Source organism: Toxotes jaculatrix, chromosome 18 (assembly GCF_017976425.1).
Source record: "Toxotes jaculatrix isolate fToxJac2 chromosome 18, fToxJac2.pri, whole genome shotgun sequence".
Lineage (NCBI taxonomy): Eukaryota > Metazoa > Chordata > Actinopteri > Toxotidae > Toxotes > Toxotes jaculatrix.
The window spans coordinates 13,937,161-13,955,696 of NC_054411.1; the positions used below are offsets into that span (position 1 = coordinate 13,937,161).

Here is an 18,536-nt window from a genome sequence, read left to right on the forward strand (position 1 = left end):
CAATCATGCAGTTCCCTGAGAGGTAGTTACCACCTTACCTGCTTTGGCTGCCAACCAGGTCAGAGGTAAAGGAGCACTGTCATTTTTTATGTATTACAGCTTTTTACCACAGACTCTCCCGGTCAAAGAGAGTGTCCTGGGACAGCCTGGTTCTCTCCAAGAATTAGAAAAGGGTCTCCGTCGACAAGGTCCTCCTTTGGTCATAGGCAGTCCCTGCACAGTGCCACCTGGCCGACACGATAGTCCCTGCAGGGGCACAGGCGCTGGTATTTGGCACTGGAGCCGGCGCAGCTGAACAGCAGTGGGTCCTGCTGCAGGCCACATTCAGCATGCTCTGCTGAGAAGGCAGGGAAGAGGTGGTTCATCTCTGACTCCAGTCCCTCACACTGGAAGTCCAGCCTGGACATAAAGACAGAGGAGGAGGACACAGTTTACAGTGATTATTTACTTTTATGGTTTTCAGTTTAAAGGGTATTGTTATTCCACTAAAACAACACACTGTTTAATATTAATGTTAGCAGGAGTGCCAGAGTCTACTGATGATTATTCCACTAATAATTTAATATTAATGCTACAGTGTCTTTCTCTAGGACCTCAAGGGGAGAAGGGAAATATAGGGAAAGGGTGAGCCAGAGTCATCTCCTGTACTTTGTGCTGCTGCAAAATGTTGAAACTTGAAGTGCAAATGATGCACAACACCGTGAGGAGGGAAAGTGTGTGGGAGCTCCTCAAGATGCAACAATTGATTTTTAAGACTATACTGACAAGACATTACATTTCACAAAATAATCAATAGTGTGGACGGTGCATCGGGCAAGAAAAAGGTTAAAGTTTCCTCTTGTGTTTAAAGAGGGCCAATGCGTATCACAATCACAACTATAGAGTTGACATTCAAGAATAAAGCTACAGTACCTTCACATTCAAACATGAAATATGAGACTTGGTAGTATTTTGGTAAAACATTATCTGCATGATTTAAATGAACAAAGATGTTTTTTTTTCATGTCATTAAAAAACATCAGAATTATTTAAACAGCATGTTTATCAGCACTATCAACACTTTTCTGTTTTTTTTTTTCTGGCCCTGATTCACGCTGATAAATATTAATTATGCTACATTATGAAATGAAAACTGAACCTCACTGTTTTGTTATATATATAGTGTTATTCTTTTCTGTAGCTGTGTGTCAAAAGGAGCAAATGAAATGATAAAATTTTTGTTGGGGCAAATTGATGTACACAGCCATTTAATAAATTATCAAAATGCAGAAATGTCTTACGCGCTGAAGGCCTCCTTAATGTTGATAAAACGATACAAGGCAGGTTCGCAGATTAGTCCGGCGCTCTGGCACGCCATCACACACGACTGACCCTCCAGCGAAGCCAAAAGCCGCAGTGCGCTGAGGGGAGGCCAGGACGTGTAGGAGCTGGCGTTGGAGGCCCAGGTTAGGAAGCTAGAGTTGGGTAGGAGGATGAAAGGGCTTGGAGGGCTTCCCAGCCAAGTCCTAGATGAGTTTGCTGGAGGAATTGGAGCCTCGGGTGAACAAAAGTCCTGCAGGTGCAAAGATAAAACAACCTGCATCAGAAATATTTTCAGTGTTATATTGCAAACACTTTGACCTGTCAGGTTAAATAAACACTATACTACACTACAGAGCAGTGACAAAGTATATACTCAGCTTAGCAACACATACAATTCCTGGACAGCTGAAACAGAAAATAATAAAGGAACTGTCACAATACAAAGGTACTTATCAGAACTGACAAGTCCTCGTCAATCTTCCAGGAAAATGATATGACTGCTGTTATGCCACCCAATAACAAATGAGGTTTGGAAGCAAAATTAGGCTCTGGTGAAAGCCCTGATTAGATTCCCCCTCCAGCTGGAGCTATTCATAAGACCCAGGTAATAACATTTCTCTGACATGTCCCTCTGGCCTCCAGACCCGTTTATTAAACAGGCTCCTAGTGCCCGCAGGCAATAACCAGGCTTCCAATCTCACCATCTCTGCCGCACCTCTGCTCTTAAACACAGACAACATCCATGATACAAACACACACACACACAGCCACACAACTCATCATGAAAATAAGAAGGTATGGAAAGTAGCAAGGTTAAAAGACAGATACGAACAGCAGGGGTGTGTTGCTACAATTTGCAATTTTTTTCTTTTTATTGCACCAAATGGTTTGTTCTTCTGTGTGTATGTATTTGTATGTGGGGTTCAATCCTAAATAATTCTCCTTAAAGTTAAAGGAGCACATGCAGTCAGATGATCACATAGGTTGGAAAGAACTTTGTTTAACCATATTCTGTACATATTATGTGCTTAATTAGAAGAGAACGCGCAGGCGAAAGTCATTACCTGAGCTGTCTGTTTTAATCTTGCTGTACATGAGAAGTTGTTACTTTGTGTTGCTACTTGATGTAGTTGCACATGCCTTTTCAAAGCAATGGCTGACTGTACTGGAAACATTACCTACATCTCTTCTGAATTAAATTATTCTATAAAAACAATTGTTCATTGTATACAATAATTATTGCAATAATTAGACATTTATAAAAGTGAAATGTGTGAAATGCATTATTTGTGCTTTGCTGCATGTGCCAACATATTGTCATACAAACAAAGCTTTTTTGGTGGGGTTGGGGGACTGAGCTGCCATAAGAGTATATTGTAAGACAGTCGCAATGGAACTGGAGCTCTGCCAGTGGACGGAGGTGAGAGGGAGTCATAGTAGGAGATAACGAGGAAGAGAGATTCAGTCGGAAAGCAGAAAAATGAGGGTGAGAAATGTGAGCGACTCGTGAAGTTAGAAATAAAATTGGAAAAGTCTGAAATTGGGAAAGAGAAGTTTAAGAAAAGTGGAAGAAAAGAACAGGCGGAGAGTCTGATTGGGAGTCTGACCTTGTACACATCAGGCGGGCAGTCACAGTCGCAGTCAGTCACAGCACGCTGAGAGTGTGTGTGTGTGTGTTTCTGACAGCGGGGGAGAGATTGTGTCAGAGCAGAGCAGAGGCTAACACATTTCCTTAACCTGCCACTGCCAGACACACTGACCATCTTTAAATGTACAAATACAGAAGTGTGTGTGTGTGTGTGGGGTATGGAATTGTGTGTGTGTGTGTGGTAAATTTTTTGGGGGTTATATTCTTTGTTTTGGTAGTAGGACTTCTGCATGAATACTCACCCTGGATTACAGAAGAATGCAAAGTAACATCATATCTCGATTACTGATTAATTCCCAATTTCATGTGTGTAAAGGGTTGGATAACAAATCCAATTTTATGTACGAGCATTCATCTCTGTCCTCGAGGAGCATCATTGAGAAAAATTAGTCCCCGTGCCTGCAAAGGCTTTAATAGCTGACCCAGGCAGTGTAGCAGAGGTATAAATATTGTGGCCAAGCAACCAAGAAATCCCAGAAAGGGAACTCTCTAAATACAAGTTCAGTTTAATAGCTCAATACAGATCAATTGAATGGACATGTGAATGCTTTTATGTCAGGAGACTTGTGCAGCTGTGAAAATCCAATTGCAATTTTAGCCCTGAAGCTATTTTCAGTCATTTATCCACACGACCATTTCTTGGAACTTATGAAAACCTTTGTTTAAATTCCTCCAAACACAGGGTGAAAAGAATACAATCATCACCACACATTGGACTGAAAATGCCACTATCAAGGTGACTAAAGATTCAAAAAATAACAAGCGCTGAGCATAGAAAAAAAAAAAAAGAAAAGAGGCTAAATGTGTCGCCTGAGGCAGTGTGGTTGAGATGGTGTGTATCTGTTCCAGGTGATGGACAAAGGATAAACAGCTAAAATGCTTCAGAAACAGCAGGCACCTCCAAACCAGTTCAGACTTCAGAAAAGAGCCAATTAAATCCCTTCTCCTGTCACAAAGAAGACCAGCTCGATGAGCACAGGTGAATACACTCACGCTCTATCTTCCATTCTAGTGTTTAGATGTTTTGCCCTCCCCCAACTCCCCGACTCTGCCTTAGTATTACTGCTGTCAAGACACACTGGTTGGAAAAGATGATGTTTGGTAAGAGGGCAAGGAGAGGCAGGAGTTACCCATGTGTCCAAACAGTTGCACCATGTGTCCAAACAGTTGCACCTGACGATGTATGGCGGACACCAGGTAGAGTCCAAGGAAGCAGATTTACTGTTTGTATCAAAATAACAGTCTGTAAACATGTACACATAATGAAAAATGACTTTAACTTATGAGGAACTTACAGAAATACAGCCACAAACGTTAGTAATATTATATTGAAGGGGATTGCTCATATGGAGCTACAGTATAGAGAGTTTCAGCTTATTGTTTAGTGGTTCCAACCACAACTTTTTGTTTTGCTTCACCGCTCTCATAGTGTGGTTTTAGCTGCTGAAGAGCAGACAGCTGTTGTACTGTACTCTACCTGATCAGCACCAAACAGCAGACAGACACTCTTGGAGACCAGCTGGTGAACACAGTGGAGCATTTAGTGGCTAAAAAGACAGATATTTCCCTCAGGAGTTGATAGAGACCAAAAACAGAGGACAGATATACACCAAATAAATGATAATCTTGCTCCATAGCTGCTGGGTGTGTAAATACACAACCACAATCTTTGTAAAGGATAAATAAAGTTTACAACAATTATTATAAAAAATACTCAATGCAGAAACTGAGTATCAAGTATCAAGTTTAAGGTTGCCTCTGAAAAAATTGTAGCTTTCTTCTACAGTGACCCAGTGTCAACAGAAGAGATGTGCTTACTCTAACCAAAGAAACTCCTCAAACTCTCCTGCAGTACAGTCCACGCTGCTGTCCTGTATGCTCAGCTTGTTCCAAACACGTGTATTTTCCCTCAAACAGGCCAGAATGTGGCTGAATCCACAGCTACCATTTGCTGTCTGCATGCATCACCTGCAGTTCCATTTAATTATATTGGTTGCAAACTACAAATGCAAGGAATACTTTAAAGAATAGTTTGACATTTTTGGAAATGTTCTTATTCACTTTGATGAACACCATATTTAGCAGACAGATACGAGAATGTTCCAGCTCACATTTCACACACATTTCTGGGGTCTCTTCAAACCACCCAACTGTCACCAACCTAACCTGCTGAGAGGCAACATATGCACCAACAAATCATTTCTTTGATATCATTATGACCCAAACAGGCACACCTACTCATTTAGATTAGTTTTGAGACCCACCTGGTTCTGAATGTAGGCATGAACTCTTTCAAGCATCCCCTCACAGGTGTACTCATAAGGCAGGAATGGTTCCACCTGCAAACACAGATGTGCACACAGATGAAGAAACAGTGGGGGAGAGAGAGAGGGAGAGAGAGAAAGAGAGAGAGAAGAGAGAGAGAGAGAGAGAGAGAGAGAGAGAGAGAGAGAGAGAGAGAGAGAGAGAGAGAGAGAGAGAGTCCACAGAACCGAGCCGTTGTAATTACAGGAACTGAGCATCTGATAGTTAATCAAAACTGACATATTCATTAGTGTAATTGTGAAAGGCTTATATCATGCCACAAGCCTCACATTAAAATCAATGACCTAATACATCACAGGCGACAGCTTTGAAAATTGATTTCATTATTCTTAGTGATGACTATATCAATATGTCAAACAATGGATTAATCTGACAGCAGACCACAGGTCATCCTGAGCTGAGGAGGCCGATGTTTTATTTTTTTTTGTGCATTCTGGGCCCTTTGGGTGCAGTTATCGATGCCGTTGTTAAGACCTGTCACTCATTGTCTGATTTCTGATGGCAGTCAGTGGATTAAAATTCACTGAGGGAGCACGGATCAATAGCTTGTCCTGTTCTTTCTAGTATTTTATGCTAACAGGCTTGTGAGAAATGCGAGAGCACAGGAGCGGCAGGAATAAACACTCTTACTGGTGGTGTAGAAAAAGTGTGTGCAGGTTGATGCAGAATGAGACAGGTTTATATTAAATTACTGAATTTTTAAAAGTGTTTTGTGTTTTGATGACATCAGTAATTATGAAATATATCAGGATAGGACACATTCTGTCAAGACCCCCGGTGCAGAATCCCCCTCTGAATGTCTCCCATGATAGCTGAAGTGAGATCTCATTGTTTACTATCAGGCCACTAAAGCACTCAGGCTTTTAAACTGATAAATGGTTCCTTTTAGTGTTGTGTTCCTTTTAGCACTCCCTTATTACTTTATTTCATCTGAGTTTAATGAAATGTATCTGGCACTTCATCAGCTATTCTGCAATGCAATTTGCCTTTTGGGCATCTTTATATAATAGAATCCAAGAGCGAGAGGAAAAAATGCATCATAAATGGAGATTTGAATTCAGCTGCGGAAATTTATATACTTAAACTGACTGCATTGCCTGGCCACAAAAATATGTGTGCAACATTCGTTATTTCATGTCATCTTTGATGATATAGAATAAAACTTACATCCATGTGCCTGAGGTGACTTATGCTGAGCGCAGCCGTGTCCAGAAAAGGGCACAATGAGCCCAGCCGGCGACTAAGATCACAGACATTTTAGTACGTCTTTTTATCAGCTGCCTGTTTCCTCATTTTTCCATCATGCACTGTTGCCATGGTGCCATTAAAAACTGAGGCTACAGTGTTTCAGACAGGCACAGGTAGGTAGCACTTGAGCTCACTGACAGAGGAAGCTATTAACATTAAAAACATTACCATGAGCTTTATGAACAAACATTTACTAAAAATAGCATTTTGTAGTTTGTTAGTTAGAAACTTTACTATCCACACTGTGGAAAATTATCTTTGATTTCGCCACATGGCTAAAAAGACACAATACAGGGCAAATGACAACACAGAACAATGGTGAGTATAAGTGACAAGAACAAAGAAAAAAATAGGTTTAGAAATGTGTAAAAAACATTTTAATTAAAATAAGTTCTAGATTTCTGTGGAGTTCAAAGAGAACTATGCATTTTGTATCCTGATTGCATTTGGCAAGAAGGACTTGTAGACATTTCTATTTGCTTTTATTTGTCTATTGCGCCTCCCTCAAAGTGTGAGCACAAAGGATGAGAGGGAGCCTTTATAATCTGGGAAGCTTTATACTTAGCTTTATTATTATTTAATTCATATCACTCACTTCCATCTGCAGCTTCCCTATAAATTTGCCTGCTATATTTACAGTTCTCTGTAATTTCAGTCTATTCCCTTACATGTCCACTGCTTCTGCTTCCATCTAATCTTTCAAATGTTGGGTGAAACATGCTCATTCAGCCTGTGTGATCAGCATTATTTTTCCTCCTCCAAGGATCCACTTTTTAAGCATTTACTGGAGCCACAACTGGTATGTCTTTTTACCTCTATCAGCAGGGAACACAAGGTCTATTTAACACACCTGGCATGTAGAGGTTTACATGTATCTTGGCACCGCGAGAGCTTTGGCTGTGGCTCTGTGTTACTGTGGTGACAGATTGAGCGCAGCGTGATTGATTAAAATGATCTGCTGCAGACAATGCTTACTGACTGTGGTGCTGGCCTCTGGAAAGCTGCCATGTAAACCCAGGTGTGGGCAGAGTTTACCTACTGAGCCGCTCAATATCTCAAGCAATTAGCAGCGCGGAGAGGAGCAGAGAGGGAGCCAGCTAAGCATTTTGCTCTAATGTCGGATGCCATGATTAAGAGCTCTATTAAAGGCTGAGGGCTTCAAAAGTAGGTCGAACCAGGTGAAGTGTGAATGTAAAGTGTGCGAGAGCAAATTATGCTCTCACCTACTCCATTATGCAGCAGAGTAAAGTGTACAGTGGAAGGCTGTGTATTAGAACATTATTATTTAGTTGAATGGGTAGTGCTGAGTTTGGATGACAAAAGCCAAAAAAAAATGAACATACATTGGTCCTCATGATCTCACGAATGGTTGCATCAAACTCTTCAGAGTTATTGAAGTCGATCGTGATGACATGCGGCCTGCCGATGTACTGCCCTGCGTAGGGATGCTGGGAGGACACCTGAGGGAGGGATAAATGGGATGTATACACAATCACAAGTCTTAACAGCAGATATTAAATGACTGTATTCTGTAATAATGCTGTTAACTGCGACATTATACTATTTAAATTGCTGATCATTCTCATGGCTGAGGTGAAGACAAGTGTATCTACCTTCCTGGAGGTGGGCTTCCCTCTGAAGAAGTCATGATTGAGTGAGCTGTGAGGGGGATTAAACTTGGGTTGTAGGAAGATGCAGCCATTGGCTATGGCCTCCAAAGGAGCAGGACCTTCATATGGAAAGCCAAATCCAATGAACAGCTTGACGGAAAAATTAGGAGGAGGAGGAGATCATGAGTATATACATTGAGCTGCTCATATCCAGGTCAACACTTGTATAAGCCTTAGTTCAACTCTAGGAAAGCAGAAAAACTTTTACAAAGCACTTCATTAAAAACCAGAAATCGTGTATGAAAACATCTGAGCTCATGAATGTGTCGGTAATGTCCCCACCTTGGCCTTTCTAAGGAGCTGCTGCAGCTCCTGCTGAGGCAGCAGACCGTGGTTCTTGACAAAGGCAGGCACCTCTGGAGGACGCTGAGTTTCATAGTACACCGTCCCGTGGATCTCCATGTACCGATGCAGAATGGCAAGGAACTTTTCCTTCCCCTTCCGTGACATACAGGAGAAAATGGGTAAAGCACTTAAAAACCGGCACAGTAAAGTAACTAATTTATCATTGCAAACACTGCAACAGAGGTGGGTCATCTTCATTTGCATTCAAATTAGTATTTTTTCAGTGAACCATTTCCATGTTGGTTAGTCTTGGCTTGACACTGCTCACTTTGTGTTTGGCATATATTGCCATGGCTTTCAAGTCTGTTCCCTCTGATGTAATTTTTTGACCTCCAGTTTGGACGGATTGTTTGGAGGCTTTGTAGCGCTGTCAGGTGGCTTATGTTGCTTTGAAAACTCACATATTAAAGCACAGACATCAGTGACAAATAAATAAATAAATGCTGTCAATACTAATTCAACCAAATATAAAGCAGCATTTTCCACTGAAAAGCCTGATTTTCTGAAATTACTGACATTACACTAAACGTCTCATTCGATTCTGCACAGACAGTACAGTATATCTGAGGATGGCAGTTGTGCATTTATTTATTTTAATTTGTGCTATGTTTAATTTATACACTGTAAATCACTTCCCCTGCAGCACCAACACTCCCTTGACCAGTTAAATGATGCGAACTGATTCATCAGTATTACATACGACCACTCCAGAAAGGGCAGAGGGGAACAGCCCAAAGGTGCTGGGGAGGGCAAGAGAATCACCCCAGCCCGAGCACAAGTTGTCAAATGGAAATGAGGCAAGCAGGTCTAACGAGCTGAAGCTGCTCTTGTTATGACTAACGTCATCATTTTGGTGACTGGTAACTGTCCAGCACTTGTGAAGTTATGAAAAAATAAAATTATTTTCTATGTTGCTGTGTGAAAACAATTTGCTTGAACAATTTTACTGAGGTAGAACCGGATTTGTTCTCATCTCAAAAAGTGCTTCTGGGGGAATGTTATGAATTATTTCTTAATGCGATGTGTTCAAAACATAAAGCATTTATAAAAGTCATCTGAGTGTTACTCAAAGTAATGCTTCTCTCATGCTACTCCTATTGTTTTAGCACTGAATTGAACCCATAGAAAGCGTGACAAAAATTCTTAACTTCATTCAGTCATTTATCTAAAACTTGTTTAAACATTTTGCGTGCTGGTCCTCTATGCTACAGCATAGGTTTGTTTATATTTTGGTAACAGATCTACAGTAGATGCTAGCTGCTATTTGAAGTCACTGTACACAAGTTTGTGAGAATATATTTTGGAGTAACTGTTTCCTGAACTGATGTTGAAAACTTAGGCTCTTACATATAAATTCATGCCCACACAACTAAAGCTTTTTTTTTTGGGGGGCAACAATAAAAGTTGTGGTTTGAGTTTCGGCATTTGGAAAATCAATAATACCAGTGAAAAGCAGGTGTACTTACTTGAAGCTGTGTGGATCCATCAATGATGCATCATGGGATGATGAATACAGAACAGTACAGGGTGCAAACAGAAATATGAAGAGGAGAGAAGTGAGTAGGGAGAGGCAGATGTAGAGGAAGAGAGAGAATATGACATGAAGTATTAGTCATTCTTTCTCTCACAGGACCTCTGCAAGCCCAAAATCTCACATGTGCATCTCAAAACTGAGGTGGAGGAAGGGGCTGCACTCAGTGAGGGGATATCCAGTGTCTGGAGAGACCGCGACACTGCTTGCTTTTAGGTGGAAATCTTTCAGACTCGCAAATGTTCCACTGCAGCTCAAATTGTTCTGAGAAACAGGGAATGCTATGGTAGCACGGGAACAAAGCTGCAGCCAGATTCAAGCGAAGGAAACCTTGGGGGAAGCTGCAGCACACTTCAAAGATACAGTAAGAGTGAGAAACCTTGCTGGTAGCTCGGAGGGAAAATTTCTACAACAACTCTAAACAAAAACAACTGTTCTTCCACCATCCCAGTTCTGGACAGATTCCTAGAGGAGAAAGTTGTTTGGAAATGTAACGTTTAGTGGGTGTTTCACAGGAGTGTGATATTCAAAAGTTCTGTAAACTTTGCTTTTATCCTCCTTTTATCCACAATAATAGCACCTTCTACAGCATCTATATAGATAACAATCTTCCTCAGACAACTTATGTTGTAATTTAAACATGCTATGAATCCACTCAGGGTCAAATAATTTCCTCCTCTCACAGATTAGAAACATTCCACAAAAATGCACTACATTCATTGACAGTTATTGTTACTGTTATTGCAGGGGTTACTGTGTGATACAGACCTTCCACATGCTGGCTTCTTTGCCGTACACAACAGCCATATTGTTAACCTTGTTCCTCTGAATGTTCAGCCTCTCTGTCTCATTCAGCTCCTCTGCCACAAAACCCATAAAAGAGTTGTCTGGAGTGTGGGCTGCCAAGGACAAACAAAGCAATTGACAACGTTACAAGTCCAATTTCATGTCTGGGGAAAAAAAAATGTGATTAAACTAAAGTAACTGTTGTGGAAATCCAGACCACTGTGCATGTAGAGGATAAAGAATAAAAACACTAAAGTGGTGTAACACTAAAAACGGTGCATCTACTGGGGTTGAGGATGCTGTCTATAACTGTAATCTTGATCAGTTTAGTTGAGTCGCACATGAACAGTGTATTTGCCTCCACATCACCTAATTTTAATTGCATACCATCAATAAGGTGAAACAACTTTACACTGGTGAGACTTTCTATTATCTTTTTAACAAACACAGAATTATGGATTGCCGCTTTAGTGTGCCACAGCGTTCAGCTTTCAAGGCACAAAACAACACTATGAATGGCTGCACACACAAAAGGGATATCTACTACACCAGGAGGCTGTCAAGTTGGAAAGCGAAAGAAATGGCATTTTCAGTCAATTTTCAAACCTGAGATGAAAGCTGACATCTCTCACAGTGTCGTGCTTTGTGATAACATTAAGTGTTTTGGAAACAGTGGGGGCTGCCCGTTTTCGCTGAATTAATTGCGGACTGGTACAAACAGCAGAAGAAGTTTCATCTGCCACCAATTTCACCAAATATGCCGTGGACGTGCTTGTGTTTTTCTGCATTTTTGTGTGTGTGTGCAAGGCTGGTGGTGCTCTGGCCACAGCAGGCGGCTTCAGGCATCTGTGCAGGCACAGCTGTTCTGAACGAGTTCTGTGGTGCGTTTGTGCCCCAAAGCCTCGGCTGTGAAGGCCTGAGGACTTTATAAGCTCATACAATCTGTTCCCACTCTCAGTCACATAAACATCGGCGTGCACATGCCTGCGTATAGGCTTCAAACAGACATTTCATCTGATAATTTTCCGATAAGCATATGTGCAGCTTCAACCTCAGTAAGAACAAAGTGAAAATCTGTGTTAGAGGAAAATCAAAGTCCACATACGGAACATGGTCATGTACTGTTGCCCCTGAAGGTTCCAGTAGCCCCAGTTTGTTCTGTAGCCGTGCAGAGTGGCGTACTCCTCGTGGTTGTAAGCGGGCTCAGTGCCGAACGTGTCAATCACTCGGATGTGGCACCTGAGACAAAATAAGATGCAGGCTGAGCTAAAATTACAACAAAGTTGTCTCGCTTTGCTTTCAAATAATGACGTCTCCACTGAATTAGGGAAAAATAATCCCATTAGTTTGATTTATTTCACTAAAGGTAGAACATTCAAGCACAATAAGACTGGTAACAATAAGTCTGCGTAATATTATGCTCAAACAGACCACGCTAACAACATGAATGACAGCTGTGTAAGAAAAAACGATTTTACACTCATTTTGAGTTATGGAGGCTCATCTCAGTGCTATAACAGTGTCTTGTTGTCAGGGTGGTTTGTAAAGCTGTCAGTGGTGATGGATATCCATGTCCCCTGCCAGTCTCCCCCTCATTGAGCTGAACTCAAGGTGAGACGACTGAAGCTTAAATCACAGCCTTGTTTCACAGCCATCACAAGGCCCTCTGCTGGAACAGATCCTGACACCACCTGGACTGGTCTAAGCTCAATTTGAGTCAAACACTTGGATCAATAGTGTTCTCTGGAATGTTAAACTCTCTTGCCATGTGTAAATCTCTTTGGATCGACTGGAAAATGCTTCAGATTTTTGCCGATAAGGTTAAGGCAACACTGCACCAGGGAACAGATTCTGCTGCTTCGACCGCATCAACAGTTAAAGGTCTTAAAACACGCTGAACTGACATCTCTCACCAGATCAAAACCTGAACGGAAACCTGTGATGGAACATTTGCTTTACGGCTAGCAGCTCAAGAAAAGAAAATCAGCATTTTAACAGATGTGAATATTCAAACTTGGAAGTAAAAAAAAATCCATTGACGTAATCCAGTCTGAGAAGATTTATCAATGCCCCGCATCTCTAATAAGTATCAGGGCTGGAGAGGAAATTAAAGTATTGGTCTGTCACTCTTTGACAGCTGAGGAGTGTTGGTCGATCAGCTGACCTTGGACTGATGCTGATTGGAATCAGCCAAGGCGTTTGCTGCTGCCCTGCCAGACTCCGGGTTTTTACAGAATTAAAAAGCAGGAGAATCAGGATGAATTATTGTGAAATGTGTGCTCCTGCCACTGTAACACCCTTCTCTTCTCTTCTCTTCTCTTATACATTAACAGTAAAATATAGGATGCAAACACACTGTAAAACAACTACACCATACATCTAAAAACTGTATTACGCCCCAGGTAATTATGATTATTTTCAGTTTGCTATTAACTTGAACATTTTTTTTATTACTCTTTTTCTTCTTTAAAAATAAATTCTCCCCGCAGAGTTGGAGTTCACAATAAAAATCTGTTTACACAGTTTTTCTTTATTTGGATAAAAAAAAGAGAGAATTGAACACTGTCTGTTCCAGTGCTGCCCATATGGAACAAAAGAACAAAAACTTCCCCAACTGTGTTTCATTGTCAGAGAACAGAGCCTGCAGGCGCTCAGAGTGATGGAATATGTTGGTTTGTTTGAGCATTTACAAATAAATGAGCTGTATTTCATTATAATACACATAACTGTGCACTTGTGTAAATGCTAACGCATCCATTTCAAGCAAATAACTTACGACAACTTTCTCAACACGATGCCTATAAACAGCAGAGTTTGTGACTGTGAGAAAAAGGAAGTGAAATCAGCCCAGAAGTCTGCACCTGGTTCATTGATCAGTGTGTAAAGAGGCCAAATGAGATCCCCAAGAAGGGAAGAATTTTGCTGATGCACAGTGGAGTTAGTGGCCCAGTGTCTACCAGCCTGTAACGCTGGCTGGTCAATAAGCCAATAGTGAAGTATTTCATCAGGAAGGCAATTACTGATAACTAAAATGGATGCAACAAATAAACAGCTTGGCAAACAAACAGAAATGACAGCCTTTGACAAGATTGAGAGAAAAAGAGAGAGAGAAAGAGAAAAAGGACTGACTTGTGCTTCCTCAGTGACAGACCCATGTGCTGCTTCATTTGCTGCAGGCCGTGGTAGTCTGTGTAGATGAGGTCAAAGGGCAGAGGTCCCGTCAGAGGACAGCTTCCTCTTCCTGGAGGGACACCCAAAAACCTGCAAGGAGGGTCAGATGTGCTGTAAGCGTCACACCGAGCCAAATAATGCACACAGCTGTATGAAAACACCCACTGTTCCTCACAGAGGAGGTGAAGAACACAAACGAAAAGAGGAAGAAAAAGCAAATGTTACTCCCTGAGAGAGTTCGAAGAACCATCTCAGAAGTGGAAAGAGGAAATGTTTGGGCAAAAGGTTCTACAGAACTAAAAGCTCGGTCCACTTTTTAGGCTTTTTAGTCCAACACTTTTATACTGATATTCACAGTCACAACATTTCTCCCACTGGTCAATTAAATCCTTCAATAAAAGCCTGATAAAATTGTTGATCCAGTATCATTGTACCTGTGCTGGTGAATGTATTCTTGCAGGGGAATCTTACAGTGCTGCAGTTTTGTGAACATTACTGTGATGACAGAGATGTGATCATTTAACTCTAACGACAGATCATTCCCAACAAAAGGACTATAAAAGCTACAGATCAACTAAAATACTTTCATGCCACCTAAATGCAAACAACCGTTCAGGAGAGTAATTGATTTGGGACCAGTCTCCTTTTCATTGCTGCTGTGTGCATTTTCTCCCATTTCTCTGATGTGTGTTAGTGGGTGCATGTATGAACTAAGGATGACTGAAACAGAGAGAGAGAGAGAGAGAGAGAGAGAGAGAGAGAGAGAGAGAGAGAGAGAGAGAGAGAGAGAGAGTAGGAGGACAGGAAGAATGAAAGAGCCCAATTTCATCATGAAGCATCGCAGCGCTTTCTGCGAGACGAAGGCAGAGCCTTTCAACCAAACAACCCAGGATTCAATGCTGCCAGGCAGCAATGCCTCACACTGAGGAGCCGCCCAGTTCGTCTTGTGCAACTTGTTCCGACTCACACGCAAAAAGACATGCGGCACGCTCATTTAACCATCTCACATCTCTGACAGATGCAGAGGGATGGCTGCTTTCAAGCGTTATTTGCTTATAGTGCCGCCTGCATGTGATGTTCTGCTCTCAAGCATTGTTAGCTCTCTTCCCAGACGTTTATAATAATAATAATAATAATAATAATAATAATAATAATAATAAACAAATTACAATTAAGTGAATGAGGAAAGCACTGAATACAACAGGGCTGCTGTATACATTAATCCAATTTTAGTATCTTTTTACATTGCCTCAGTTTGCTCAAGGGGCCCATTTGTGACTGACATTTATATCCTTTGTCTATTTATGGCATAAATTAAATTTGTGACATTGCAAGTCAGAGCTGCATTGAGATAATGTTCCCATGTTACTTTGCCATCGCTGTGCTGTGAACCAGCCTGGCTTGATCCGTCTTGATATCAAGAGTCTGCTGCCTAAAAAAGTAAAAAAAAAAAAATATATATATATATAAGGAATAAATAAAACCAGCAGTTGTAAAAGAGCCTTTTGTTACCAAAAAAAAGAAGAAAAGACAGGAGATGCAAATTTGTTGCCCGCCGAAGTACAGTGTAGCTTCAGAGTGCTCTGATTCAGCTGGGATCAAGGTAGCACTTTGTTTGAGAAAAACACAATCAAGCGCGTCTGTTTTCATTACAAGAGAAAGTACTGCTTTGTCAAACTTTCTTAAGAGCCACGCAGCACACAAAACAGGACAGCAGAGGAAGTGGATGTGCAGACCCTTAAAATACTTTGTGCACTAAATGCAGTTCAGTGTGTGTCAAGATAATGTGACATGAATTGTTTTGAGGCAGTTTGTAAAACAGACAAGCTCCTCACTTGTGAGGACACTATTCAATTTTTGGAAGTTTAGCCAAATCTTATTCATAACTACTGCTTATGTAATACCAACCGTATGAACCCCATCATTGTCCTCAGACGAGAGTCGAGTCGAGACAATGAGTTAACAGAATGATCTGATGAATACATAGTGTGAAAACATCTGATGTCTAAATGGAATAAGATCCAGTTGTTTGTATCCCGAAATCATCAGTGACTCATTTTGGCTGCATATAGTTTACACACCTACAGTGGAGTCAGAACATACTGTATGATATGCTACACAACATCTATATTTACTGTGCACTATTTTCCATTTGAATGAGAACAAACTGGAGACTACGCTGGAAATCTTCCAGCACCATAAAAACAGTGGGTATGATTTTGTTTTACAATCGCTCATTAGTTCCGGGCCAAAAGATTTTAAAATCAAGGTAAACGAACAGCATTTGATGACATTTCTACAAATCAATGGAGGGACTATTAACACAGCTTAATGCCAACTCACACCAATCACAAAGAAAAGTGAGAGCTCCTGTCTAACAGATAGAGATGATCAAAATAGCACGGGAAATACTAAAGAAAAGACTGTGCTCAGTCACTGTTGGTTGAGAAAGTTCTCAGTGTTGTTGTCCAGCTGGAACCACTTCATGAAAGTTTTCACAGCAGTAGTCACAGACCCATGACCTTACACTCCATCTCCCTCTCGGTACCTGGCTTGGAAACAGATCCTGCACAACTCAGCATCCACACACACACACATACATACACACACAAATACCTGCAAAACAAGAGACTATCGATCTTCTCTTGGACAGTGAACATATTTAGTCAGCACTGCAGCCTTGTGGAAACAGGCATGGCAGCCAGTTCCTCTACAATAGATGGGATAATGAACAAGAGTGTGTCCGACAACGGTGCTTTAAGCTTACACAAACAAAAGGGCTCTTCACTTAAGCTGTATTTCTGGTCTCTATAGTGTGTGCAGTATGCCGCCAGGTGGTCACAGTGCAGTGCAATTGACAGGATCTTACCCCATTAAGGCCCCCGATGCAGGCAAGGAAGTATACAAGGCAATAAAGTTTATTTATATCGATTGCAAAGTGCTTCACACGAGGGAGAAAGGCACAAGGAAATTCTAAAGACAGAAAATGTGTCTGAAAACATGCACACACTGACATGAAGTTAGAAGACCAAACAGAGTAGGAGTGGAAATCCCATATTCTACACAAATCCACTGAAATTAACTCTCCCACGTTATTACCAAATTAGCTCTCACTCACACATGCCACAGAATTTTGTGTATGTAAATTACATTTCCCTTGCTAGTTTGTGTGAGTGCGCGTGCTTATGTGTGTGTGTTTTTCAACCGCATGCGTGTGGTTTCACTTGCCAGTATTATATATATGCAGTATACTGTAGCTGAGCATGTGCTTTTATCAGGATGTGTATGTGCGATTTCACTGTGTGAGTTTGAGTTTGAATTATGGCCTTTATGGGCCCTCATAGTTTAATGCTGGCGTTCATTAATGTGAGAGCAGATGTATTACAGTGACTGAGTGCAGAACTGTACGTGACTCTGCTCCTCACAGATCCACTGAAGGTGCTGCTGCTCAGAGGTTTAATTGGATATATGCAAATCCGGAGAAACTTTAAGGGAAGAGTAAAGGGATTAAAGTGCATTAAGGAGCCAAGAGTGTGGAAATGGGAGTACACACATACTGTCGCACACATACATGCATAGTCTGCATACACATTAAAACACAAACAACTACATCTATCTTTCTCTCTTTATCTCCCTCGCAGATGCACACGCACATGAGATTAAAGGATAAGGCTGGCATTATTTTATCGTTTTATCAGTACCAACAAATCCCATGAAAAGACCAAAACCAACAATGAATTTTATTCTACTTCCAAGTGCTACTGTCAGCGCAGCCACACTCTGATACAGCTCATGCCTCCATGATGTCCAGTGACATTCAAAAACTTGAAAAAAAGACATGCCATTGCCTTATTGTGATGAACATAGCAAATGTAGTTCTTTTCAGGAGTACAAAGAGGCAGCACATCCATGAGCATGTTCAGTGATGTCTGCACGACACAGAGCAACTCCTTCAAACGATGAAAATGCAGCTACAGAGCTGTTTCAGGATAAATCACAGCGACTGTGTTCATCGTGATGAAGGAATATGTCAGCCAATGCAACTTTATGCTGCTAAATGTGTTTTTAATAGGTTCTGGACGACACTGAAGTTGGCACGGAGGCATAAGCTCTATCAGGCTTTGGCTCCGCACACAATCATTTAAAGCAGGATAAATTCAACTTTATTCAATAGAAGGAAAATAATTATTCTTTAAGAAAAGTCAGTATGAAAGCGAGCTCTGTAGAAAAAAAAAGGTGGGTTTTAATGACCTGCTCAGACTTCAGAGAGGAGGAATAAGTTGTGAAAGCAGGATCTTGCAAAATAAAGCTTGCATAAAGAAGAACAAGGGTGCAGGACTTGACACTTGACAACCATCATCGGGCACAATTTCTCTCTTTCACAGCTGGCCACTGGCACCATGGCAACTCACCAGTTTGGGGAAAGGAGAGGAGAGAAAGCCAGAGAAATAAACAAGCGCAAGAGACTCCACACTCACACTGCATTACTTATTAAAGGAAGGACGCATAC

The 18,536-nt window shown here is 41.2% G+C and overlaps 1 protein-coding gene across 2 annotated transcripts in view; it reads right to left on the reverse strand.

Annotated features, from left to right (window-relative positions):
* Positions 1-200: 200 nt before the first annotated feature.
* LOC121198589 (alpha-1,6-mannosylglycoprotein 6-beta-N-acetylglucosaminyltransferase B) overlaps positions 201-18,536 on the reverse strand; it is a 53,082-nt gene continuing 34,746 nt past the window's right edge. Inside the window, exons 9-18 of one of the 2 annotated variants that reach the window (XM_041062842.1) lie at positions 13,985-14,116; positions 11,961-12,094; positions 10,838-10,968; positions 10,005-10,010; positions 8,476-8,631; positions 8,137-8,283; positions 7,867-7,983; positions 5,215-5,289; positions 1,281-1,552; positions 201-399 (exon numbers count right to left, since the gene is read on the reverse strand). In XM_041062842.1, coding sequence (XP_040918776.1) covers positions 201-399; positions 1,281-1,552; positions 5,215-5,289; positions 7,867-7,983; positions 8,137-8,283; positions 8,476-8,631; positions 10,005-10,010; positions 10,838-10,968; positions 11,961-12,094; positions 13,985-14,116 — 1,369 coding nt within the window. The remainder of the gene's footprint in view (positions 400-1,280; positions 1,553-5,214; positions 5,290-7,866; positions 7,984-8,136; positions 8,284-8,475; positions 8,632-10,004; positions 10,011-10,837; positions 10,969-11,960; positions 12,095-13,984; positions 14,117-18,536) is intronic. The other variant, XM_041062841.1, reaches the window with a different exon arrangement.